Source organism: Galeopterus variegatus, unplaced genomic scaffold (genome assembly GCF_000696425.1).
Source record: "Galeopterus variegatus unplaced genomic scaffold, G_variegatus-3.0.2 Scaffold626, whole genome shotgun sequence".
Classification (NCBI taxonomy): Eukaryota; Metazoa; Chordata; class Mammalia; order Dermoptera; family Cynocephalidae; genus Galeopterus; species Galeopterus variegatus.
The window spans coordinates 204,860-216,049 of record NW_007726737.1 but is presented as its reverse complement, the minus strand read 5'-3'; the positions used below and the strand labels follow the sequence as shown (position 1 = coordinate 216,049).

Genomic DNA, 11,190 nt, shown 5'->3' with positions numbered 1-11,190 from the left:
GGGTTGCGATCCATTGCCGGACACGGACAAAAAAAAAAAAAAAAAAAAAAAACTTGCTCTTTAGATTCTGTCCAAATAATGGAGTTGTCTTTGGTAACCTTAAGTAAAGCATTCAGAGGTTGGGCCAGAAGAGAAAAGGTAGGGATCCAGTTATGACAGTAACCAGCAAGCCCAAGAAACCCACAGAGTTGGCATTTGGTCTGTAGCTGAAAAAATTGCAAAGCTACTTGAATACAGTCTGGGTCTAAATATAATCCATTTTCTGAAATTAAATTGCCCAAATATTTCACCTGAGTGTGTACTAGCTGCAGTTTTTCTTCAGGTACTTTATGACCTTTAGCAGCCAGTTGCTTTAACAGGTGTATACTGTCCTTTTCACAGGCTGCCTCTGAGGAGAGCAAAGAAGGAGGTCATCCACTTATTGTAGTAAAGTGGAGCCTTGGGGAAAATTTCTCCAAATCTGCTTTTAATATTTGAGAAAAATGAGAAGGGCTTTCAGTAAAACCCTGGGGCATTGCTGTCCAGGTGAATTGTTGGTCTTTCCAGGTAAAGGCAAAAAGATACTAGCTGACTTAATCCACTGTAATACTGAAGAATGCACTACTTAGATCATTGACTATGAAAAGCCTGCTATTAATGGATATTGAGTTTAAAAGGTTATGAGGATTTGGAATCACTGGATGCCATGGAACAATATTCTTTGTTGCTCTGAGGTCCCAAATAAATCTCTACCCAGTGTTTTAACAAGTGGAATTGGGGTAGTACAAGAACTAGTACATGAAATAATAAAGCCCTTTTAAAATATTCTTCTATAATAGGTTTGATACTCTGTAATGCAATCTGGCTTAATGGATATTGTTTAATATTAGGCAGGGGTTTTGATGAATCAATTTGGATTTTTATAGGAGGTACACAGTAAAATTTGCCAATATCAGTAGATGATTATGCCTGTAAAGAGACAGGTATTTGATTTAGCAGTGAAAGGGTGGCACAGTTTGGTTTGCCAAATTTTAACATTACTTCCCCCTTTCCAGAAAAAAGAAATTCCTCTTGGTGGACAGGAGCAGAATTAACAAGCAAAAGGGGTGCTTGTCTCGGAGAGGGCCAAAGCAAAAAAGATGGGCTGTGAGAGAAAAGCAGTTAATGGCTTATTTTAAACTCCCACCATTTGTATCTTTTTATTACTCTGAGGCAGGGGCTGATTGAAGCTAGTGGTTTTAAGGACTGAGAGTGTTGCTCAGGTGTCTATGATCATGGTTGAAACCTCATTCCAAATTTGAAGGATCATTTTTACACAGATGAGTAAATGGGAGAATTGGGAAAAGCCCCTGTAGGTCCTTGGTACCCCTTCACTGAGATTGGTCACCAGATGGGGGAGGAGGAAAGGAAAGCTGAGAAAGGGAATTCCTCTTTCTTTTGAGGCAATCTCTTTTCCTGTGACTCAGTTTCTTAGAGTAGTAGCACAGGCCAGGAAGTTTCTGTTTAGAGTTTTGCCTGGGAGTCTCCATCTGTTGTAATTGGAGATCAAGAATCTTAGCAGGTTTCTTCTTAGTGGTGCCCTCATGGGTGTGGGAAAGCTGACTTGCCAGATTAACTACATCAAAAGTGGGCATAGGGCTGGCTGGTTACCTCAACTGATTAGGGAACTGCCTTGTAACACTAAGGTCAAGGGTTTGGATACCAATACTAGCCATTCTCTACAGGGTAAATTCCTAAAAGTAGAATTACTAAATCAAAGGGTGTCTGCACTTTAAAATATTTTTGGTGGATATTGTCAAACCACTCCTCAAAGAGGTTGCACAGGTTTATACTACTGCCAGCATCACTGTATCAGGTGCCTGTTTCCCTGAATCCACCTGTGTGTGTGTGTGTGTGTGTGTGTGTGTGTGTGTGTGTGTGTGTGTGTGTGTGAAATAAGGAACTAGTGAATCTCTGATCCATACCAGGCTCAGTTAGAGACATTTTCATAGCTGACATCTCCAAAGCCAGAAGTTAGGGCATATTCCTCCCTCTCCTCTCCCCAGAGCCAAACAGCCACCACTTCTGCCAAGTTTATCTCCTTTCTCACATCCATCATTCTTTCCTTCTTCTCTCTTAACTCTGCCTCTGCCCCAGCTCAGCCTTCATCCTCCATCTTTGGGAACATGGTTGTGGTCTCTCAATAAGGTCTCATGTCCCTCTACCAAATTCAGCTTCCAGCATGCAGTTGCCAGGTTTGAACATGTCCCTCTTCCTCTCTGCATCACTCAGGGTCTCTCAGTGGTACCCACTGCCTGCAAGAAAAAGGCTACTCCCTTGGTCTGGCTATACAACTGCATTATCTGTCCACTCCTGTTTCTGCAGCCTCATTTTCCATGAAATGTGTGCCATTCCAAAATTTTTGTCTCTTCCTACACTTCCTGCTGTGGCTGTCACTCAGGCTCTGCTCATACAGCTTCCCCTCCTGGTGCAACCTCCTTACTCAGGCCACCTTTGCTTGACTCCTCCTTTCCAAACTCTTCTGAGCATCCCTCCTGCAGGGAGTGTTTTCCAGTCCCCCCAGGGCTGCCCAGGAGGGATTAGGTATTCCCTGCACTCTCACCTTAATTTCTACTTTCTTTCCCGCACTGCATTTGCAGCATTACAGTCTTTAAATTACTTATTCACGTTTCCTTCTCCACATCAGGGTGTTAGTTCCTTGAGAGCAGAGGCATGGCCTGGTCCTGGCACCGTGCCTGGAGCATAGTAAGCACCGAAACATGTGGTTGAGTTGAACTCTGTGTGGGTGGAGGGTGTGTAGGCTGTGGGGAAGCCTCACTGTGGTCTCATTCAAAGTTGGGAGCCCTGGCGGCTCCTCTGTGTCTGGCTTCCGGGATGCAAATCTGGGGGGTGCCAGTGTTTGCATGGAGAGCAGGAAATGGAGCAGGACCTGGAGGACAAGGACAGAGACCAGGGAATGCTGGGTATTTATCTCGCTATGGGCTTCGATCACCCAGCTCAGACCAGAGCTGAATCCAGAGTACTGCAGGCTTCTCCAGGTGAGTACTTCCTGGCTCTTTCCTACCAGGGGAGAGTGTGTGTGTGACGATGAAGGGAGCTTCACACACAGTTATAATCCCTCACACAGCACCAGGAAGCAGGCTTGGTGCTGGATTCAGGAGGGGTGGGTGGGTTCGAGGAGCAGCTGAGGGGACAGGGACCAACATTTGGGAGTGCACACCCCATTTTCCCCACTACGTGTGTGTTGGGGGGCGCCAGAAGCTCCCCACTCCTGAGAGGGGTGAATGACGCGGGCCCCCAGCTTCCCCGCGCCCCCCGGGTGGAGGAGGGAGCAGGCGGAGGAGGGGCAGGCACCGGAGAGCGCAGGCGTCCGCGAGGACAGGGAGGCCCCTAGTGGCCAGCGTGGGAAGCAGCCGGGGGAGGGCACTTCTTGGCCCGGCCCGGAGCTGCCCAGTTTCGCAAAGGAAGTGCGGCCGGGGCCGGAGGGGCGCGGGCAGGAAGCGGGACCGGGGCGAGCTGGGGGGTGCGGAGGTGGGCCGAGCCCTGACTCCGGCCCCACCCATCTCCGCGACAGTCTCTGATGCCACAGCCCGCGGATCACACTGGCCGACGACCTCGCAGCCGGCCCACGTCAGCCCGGTTAAGTTCTGTCCTCGGCTCCACTCGGCTTCCCCGCGCCCCGCCCCCCTCTGCCCACGGGAGCCCCGCCAGCCCCGCCCCCGCTCGCTCCGGGGCGGAGGCCACGCCCCCGTCCCCAATGCGTTCCAGGGGCCGCCCCTACCGAGGCATTTTAGTTTTGCTTTATAGCTGATAGTTATTTTTTTTTTTTTAAAGATGACCGGTAAGGGGATCTTAACCCTTGACTTGGTGTTGTCAGCACCACGCTCAGCCAGTGAGCGAACCGGCCATCCCTATGTGGGATCCGAACCCAGGGCCTTGGTGTTATCAGCACCGCACTCTCCCGAGTGAGCCACGGGCCGGCCCTATAGCTGATAGTATTGAGTCATCAGTGTCCAGGACTTTGATCAAGTCTGCAAAGAAAGTTTATATCCATTTCGCAGATCAGATCACCGAGGCTAAGGTGGGATGATTAAATAGTACAGCCCAGATCCAATTCAAAGCTCGGTTCTTAACCCTGCCCCATTCACACTGGAAGCTCCAAGCCCCTCTACTACCCCTCTCCAAACGACTTGCTGAAGTAGGGTCACACTGCAGTCACAGGCATAAGACACAATCACTCACCCCACTTCAAACCCCTTCCCCAATAACCACAGAAGCAGGATGGGGGGCTCTGGCTTTCTCTTTAGTTCTCATCACACAGTCAGGGAGAAGGCACTTAAACGGGAAGGTCACCGATTCAAGCCAACCATATCCTTCTTCCCCCCACCAGCTCTGCAGGGTGGGGAATGATGACATCTCCACCTGACATCCCCCTTGGCACTGGTATGTGGGTCCCCTTAACTGTTAGACCCTGGGGAGAGCCCAAAGCCTAGACCTCCAGACTCGGCATGTACAGGGAGGGGGTTCTGAAACAGGAGTCAGAGTTGGAAGGCAGGATGTCCTGGGAGCTGCCCCCAGCCAGCAGGGGGCAAGGCAGGGTGCTACAGGGGGTGGGTTGGCACAGGGGAGGGAGACAGCTTGGCCAGGCTTCCTGGAGACCCCTAAACCCCACAAGAACGTCCCACCTCCTATAGATCCCCAAAAGGCACTGGTGAAGTCTGAGGGTGGGTGGGGGAGGCACCAATTCAGTGGTGTACAGACCTCCCCCCCACACACTTAGCTGGTGGGCCTAGCACAGTGCTGGGCACAGAAGGTGCTCAATAAATGTTTTCTGAATGAATGAGTAGAGAAAAGGGGGAATGAAGGACAGAGGACAGGCCTGGGGCCCCTTGGCCCAGCTTGTTCCATTCAGAAAATAGCAGTTTAAAAAATGTAAAAATTCTTTCCCTCCCTCCCCCCAATATCTGGGCCCAGGACAGGGGCAAGGGAGGGGTGTCTCCACCCCAACCTTTCCCTCTCCCCTTCCCCTAAAAATCTATATACACATATACATATTTATATGGCACCACAAGAGGGTCCTGCCTATGCCCCCACACTCAGAGCTGGGGGAGCCAAGCCCCAGGGCCTTGCGGTGATTAAGGCAATTGTTAGGGGTCGGGGCTTGGGTGATGCAGGGAGCAGCCCTCAGCTCTGGAAAAGCCAGACTGTGGGGTTATGAAGGATGGACCCCTGTTCACCTCACAAGTGGTGACAGACCTTCTCCCCTCCCCTCCCCTCCCTTGGAGGCAGAGATTGGTGGGGGCTCTATCAGTCCCAAGTAAGGGACTGATAGAGCCTGACCAGCTTAGACTATAGCAACCTGCGGGCTGTTTCAGGCAAGAGCTGACCTGGATTCGTGGCCCCGTGTCCCTGGGAAAGCTGGGCAGGGAAGAGGGGGCTCTATGCAAGGCACTTGGTATCCACAGTTCCCAGGCTAGGGGTCCAAGGCATGGGCAACAGAATGGACCCGACCCCCCCAAAAAAAGCAGAACTGGAAGGGGCCAAGGGGCCCAATTTGGCAGCAGAGAAACATGGCAGTGCAGAGAGAGGAGACAGAAAGGGGGAGCAGCAGGCAGGGTCCCCCAGATCTCCCAAGAAGGGAGAAGAGGTTCAAAGGCACTCGGTGCAGTCTGCTGCCCCTACGCAGCCTGGCGAGGCTGGAGAGGGAGATGCCTGCTTCCCCATGGCGATGAGTGTGGTGGCAGCTCATGGGTTTTCTTAATAAAGAGCGTGGGCGCCGCACAGAGTCTGCGTGTGAGGAGGTACAGGCGTCGGCTGGGGCAGGTCCAGGCCCCATCAGCCTCACTAGCTCCCCGGCCGTGGCTGCCTGAGCACTGAGTAGACGTCGTCCACGCGGCTGAGTTGCTCAAAGAAGGGCAGGAGGTCATGGAGCTCTGTGTCACTCATGTTGTCAAACCATGAGGCCACGGGTACCTGAGGGAGATGGGAGCAGGAAAGTGAGGGGGCAGGTGGCCCTGGGTGCAGAATGTCCAGGCAGCCCTAAGCACCCACTGCTCAGGTCATCTAGTTCCTGGAAACCCCTCAGCAACCCCCAGTAAAACACACTTATATGTATATGACAAATCAAAAGTTCCATGAAACAACATTAACTGCACTGTGTGCAAAGCACTCTGATGTTTTCTATGCCATTTCATTTTGTTAAAAACACTCATCAGGACCCACTAAATTAGTTCTGTGGCCCACTAATAGGTCACAACTGGTAATTTGTAAAATTGAAATGGCTCCACTGTGTGACAGGGACCCCAGCCCATGGCAAGTGCCCTCTATGCACATACAGGTTGCGCCCAGTGATCGATGAAGTGCAGCAGAGGACGGACTAGGCGAGTGGGTGGCAGGCAGTTAATGGGGGGTGGGAAAAAGGGATGGGAGGGCACTAGTCCCCAGACTGTCCAGCTTGGGATTGGGCATGCTGAGGCGGCCTGAGCTGACTCCATTCCTGGGTCTCAGACACCTGCCCGGGTCCCACCCATACTCACGGCGTTGTCTGGATGGAAGACATAGGAGGCAGGTGAGTTGTCCAAGATGAGCACTCGCCGGAGGTCTCGGCCCAGCCGGCTCAGGTCCTTCACGTAGTTCCCCCGGTGGAAGACGCAGGACTCTCGAAACAGCCGGGCCCGGAAGGCCCCCCACTTGTCCAGCAGGTCAGCTACTGGATCTGCATACTGGGGGTGGGAGGTGGGTCATCCTGGGGCTCAGGGTGGCCCAGAGGTCTATCTGGCTGCATGCTGGAGGTGGTGGGAGGGCAGGGTTGCCCCAGGATCCCTTCAGTGGGGAGGGGCTCACCTTGGCAAGGCTGGCAGTGAACAGCACACACTCAAAAAGTTCGCCCATTCGCTGCAGGAACTCATCCACGTGGGGCCGCTTCAGCACGTAGACCTGGGGGGTGGGCCAGTGAGGGGACTGCTGGCCCACAGGCCGGGTGGGGTGGGGGGTGGCTAAGGGCTGGGAGGGCATGAGCAGAGAGAGCAGAGGAGTATAGGAGGGAGGCTGGCCCCAGGGCCTGCAGGCTCCACCTGGCCAGCTGCCCCAACCCCTGCTGGGGAAACCACCCACCCTCCCAGAAGAGGATCAGAATGAACTTCCGACTCCACCAGCTTCATGTCCTATCTCACAGGGTATCGCTAATTCCCAGTTCCTGCCCTCCCCTCAACCTCAGCCAAATGCAGGAGCCCAGGGGCAGCCCCCTCACCCCAAGGCTGCAGGGCACTGGCCCCCGAGCCAAGTAATGGAGAACAGGCTGGACAGCACACAACCTATCCTGAATTACTTGAACTGGGTCCCAGGCAGGGTGGGGCAAGGGGGCATGGCAAGGGGGGCCGAGAGGAGGAACCACTCTCTGTGGGCCTGGAGTCAGGCCAAGCCCTGGAGGTTCTGTGTGACTTTGGGCAAGTCTCTGAGCCTCTGACATTCCACCTCTATCAAAGTCCCATCTGGGGCTCTTCAGGTTGGTGGGAGGAGCCTGGGGTCTGGAGGGCAGATGCCAAGCCCACCACCTCCTCCCCCGGCCCCTCACCTGGTGGACCACCCCATCAATCTCCACAGGGATGATGAAGTCGGCGTTGTTCACTGGCTGTAGGGGGAAAAGAGCTGCTGCAGCTGGGGCAGGGGCCCCAGGGATGGAGCAGCAGAGACCTCCCTCCCAGGCCAGGGCAGGCCCCCCTCTGAGACCCGGGGCTGAGGGCTGTGGGGCAGGGCCCACCTTGAAGGAGCTGTGCACCAGGGTCTCATCCAGGTCGATGACCACGCAGATCTTGTCTAGGTCCTGGGCCTTGGCCTCGGGGAGCAGGTACTGGACCGGGGTCTGCTGTGGGTAGGGGTGGGGATGGCTCGGGGCTCCTCTCTCAAGTCCCTGTCATTCCTCCTTCACAGACTTCCTTCCCCCAGCCTCTCCCTGAGGAGCCACAGGGACAGTGGGACATACTACCCCTTCCCCACTTTGCTCCTGCCAACTCTGGGGCCGGGACAGGCTGCCTGGTTCTCTGGACCTTGCTTCCCCACTTGAGTCAACTCAGAGAAAAGCTTCCATCTATGAAGGGGAATTCAGGATTCCCTCGGCTGGGAGGCCAGTCTTGGGGCAGATGGAGCCAGGCAGGTGGGGCCTGGTGGGGAGGCTGTAGGGCTTAGCAGGGGAGGCCCCCACCCCCTCCTCTGTACCTTCCAGGGTCTACAAGTGTGTCAGGAAAGCTGGGTCTGGCACACCTTTCCTGTAAGCCCCCCTGGGCTGAGCCCACGTGCCCCTGCAGGCCCCTGCTGGCCACCACACACCTTGGGGATGGCGCCATTCTCCTCCACAAGTAGAGGTGCCCCGCTGTGGGCGGGCAGGGCCTCCCCGTCGTCATGGCACACGCAGCAGAAGAGCGAGTGGAGGATGCCCCGGCTCCGGGGCTTCTGGGAAGCTGGCTTCTGGTCACCTGAAACAGCCAGGCCCAAGTTGGGGGTGTGTGCACACTGTCCTGCAGAGGTGCACGTTTGTGCCCCGGTGCCAGCCTGAGCTGGGAGGATCTGGCCATGCCCCTTTTCACCAAGGGAGACACATTTGGGTGGCTCCTGCCTCTCGGTGAGACATCCCTGCCAGGGACCCCACCAGTCTTGGCTCCAGGTCCCCTGCAACCCCCACAAGCAGGTCTAGTGGGGATACAGAGGGACCCACATTAGGGAGTGGTTTGCCTGCAGGAGGGGCACCAGGTGCCCTTTCTCTTCCTCAGCCTCGGTCACTGCTGACAGATCAGCCCCGCTACAGCTGCCTTCTGCCCCGACCTTACCTGGCCAGCTCATGCTCAGGAGAGTCAGGGCCTGGGGCCTGGGCGTCCATTCCCAGCCTCCCTCCATTCTCTCTGCCCCCGTGGGTCCAAAGTCCTCACTGACGCTAGGCCCAGAGGTAGGGGGTGCAGCCCCAAGGCCTGGGGCCAGTGTCCCGCGGCTAAGTGTCGCCCCGCCTCCTCCGCACCGCCCAGCCCAGACCTCAGACCCGGAGCCCCGCAGCGGCCGACTGATTGACAGGCCCATCCTCCACCCGTCCCTCCACCCGTGCCCCCTGCCCAAGGCGAAGCAAGACCCAGGCTGGAGGTGGGCGGACGTGGGGGGAACTTCCAAGCCCTTAAGTCCACGAGAGGGAGAGCAGGGACAGACCCCCACAGTGGCCCGGCCAGCCCCTCGGGCGCAGCCTCAGCAGAGTGGCGCGGCTTCGCGGGTCTGTGCGTGTGTGCACAGGCCGGGCGCCCTCGGGCCTGCAGCCTGGGAGCCTCGTGCCAGGCTGGGCGCACGTTCGCCCCGCGGGCGCGCGGGCAACTCTTGGAAGCGCTGGACCTTCTCCGAGCCTGAGGGGCTCGGCACCTCCACGCGTGACGCGGAAGTTTGTGCGGAACGTGGCCGAGTGTTGGCGGGAGATCCCTGCAAGCCTCCCCAGCCCGCTGTCACCTCGGCGCCCCCTCCCCAGACCAGACCCGACCGCAGCCCAGAAGAGGCGGAGTCTCGGCGGGTGGCCTGGAAGGGCCCTCCCCAACCCCCCATCTCCCAGTCCCATTGGCGCCAATCGGGGGGGGGGGGAGGGGGCGACGCCCGGGCACCAAGCACTGCCAGCCGGGGAACCCCTGGAGGCGCCCCCCCTTGCCTCAGTTTCCCTACCTCAAGCAGACCGGAGCGCCTACAAGGCGCCAGGCCCCGCCCCGCGTCTCTGAGCCTCCCCGAGTTCAGACTCTCCCCGTTCCCTCCCGGGCTGGGAGCTCAGGGCCCGGCCAAAGCTTCTAAGGGGAGGGGAGCCAGGTTCTAGGGGGGAGGGGGAGGGAGGGGGTGCGGAGGAAACTTTGTTACAACATGGAGTTTCCTCCCCGCGAGGCGGATGCAAACATGGAACCCGGGCGCCGTTTCAAGGCTCCCCCTTAAAAGGGCAACGGCTTCGGCGTGACCTGGACTCGGCCGCGGCTTTCACCACTTCTCGGACCGACTCCGCTCGGCGGGCGGGGAGGCGGGACGCGCCGGGTTCCTGCCGCGCTCCAGGGGGCGTCGCCTCCCTTCCTGACGCCCGCCGGCGGGGCTGAGCCTCTGCGGCTGCGTGGCAGGGCTGGCACCCGGCTCACAGTTCCAGGCTGCCAAGCGCCCGGGGCCAAGGCCCTGCCCGCCCGCCCTGAGTGCCTGGGGGCGGCGCGGCTCCACCTCCGCGCCTTCCGAGGGCCGGGGACTAGCCGCTTCTCGGTTTCCTCATCTGGGAAGACGGGATGATGCTTTCTGATCTGCAAAATGGGTCTTCTCCTGTGTGGGGATGATCGCAGGGGCCCCTTCGCAGCGACGTCGTGAGCGAGCAGAAGCTCTGCTAGCGCGAAACATCTGTGCAAATCCACAGCGTTACGCTCTTTACCGGTGACCGTCGCCACCCACCGGTCTCTAGACGAGGTGCCCCGGCTCTGTGGGGCGTGAAAGTTCCGAATCCCTGCACGGGAAGCTCCCTGCCGACCCCTCCCAACTGCCCCACCTGGAGCCCGCTCGTCCCCCCGCCGCACCCGCGCCACCTCGCGTTCCCGCCGGCAGGAGCCGAGTGCCTCCCCGACTCAGGGCTTCCACGGGCGCTGTCCCCTCGGCCTGGAATGCGCTTCCTCCTCTGCGGAGCCAAGTCCCACCGACCTTGAGGAAATGCCACCTTCTCCAGAGCGCTTCCCAGACGCCCCCCTCCACCCCCGCACGCTGGGCACGCTGATTACAGGGGCCGGGGGTGGGGGGAGATAGCTGGGACCTGGCTCTGTTCCCAAGCACGGCGCCCGCACACAGGGGGCCCGGAGCTCGGTCGTGGGGCCTCGGACACCAGCTGTCTAGGAGATTGCAAACACCCTCTCCACCCGGGCCGGTGGGGACCCTCCACCCAACTTCGGGGCCGCGTTCTCGTGCGGACTCTTCACGCGGGAAAGTCCCGCATCGTGCGCCCCGTGGGGTCTGCGGGTTGTTGTTTCCCGTTCATGAAGTTGCTTCCCATTCATCGTTTCTATCTCGTGTTCACAATTTAAAAAATAATAACGCCAAGTCTTGACACACACGCCTCTGCACTTCCTTCCCCCGGGGCCCCGCGGCAGGGCGGGGCGGGACGGGCGCGGCCTGTCCCGTCCGGCCGCCGGGTGCGAGCCCTGCGCACGTTCGCCGGGCACGCCGAGGGCAGCGGAGAGG

General features: G+C 57.8%; 1 protein-coding gene across 1 annotated transcript; it reads right to left on the bottom strand.

Annotated features, from left to right (window-relative positions):
• Positions 1 to 5,535: 5,535 nt before the first annotated feature.
• CTDSP1 (CTD (carboxy-terminal domain, RNA polymerase II, polypeptide A) small phosphatase 1) lies at positions 5,536 to 9,045 on the bottom strand. Its single transcript, XM_008570758.1, has 7 exons — positions 8,802 to 9,045; positions 8,305 to 8,450; positions 7,739 to 7,843; positions 7,553 to 7,609; positions 6,823 to 6,915; positions 6,516 to 6,701; positions 5,536 to 5,952 (listed from the first exon to the last, which is right to left on the bottom strand). Exons 1-7 carry the CDS (start codon positions 9,043 to 9,045, stop codon positions 5,824 to 5,826), a joined length of 960 nt encoding a protein of 319 aa, XP_008568980.1. The 3' UTR covers positions 5,536 to 5,823.
• Between the last annotated feature and the right edge of the window lie 2,145 nt (positions 9,046 to 11,190).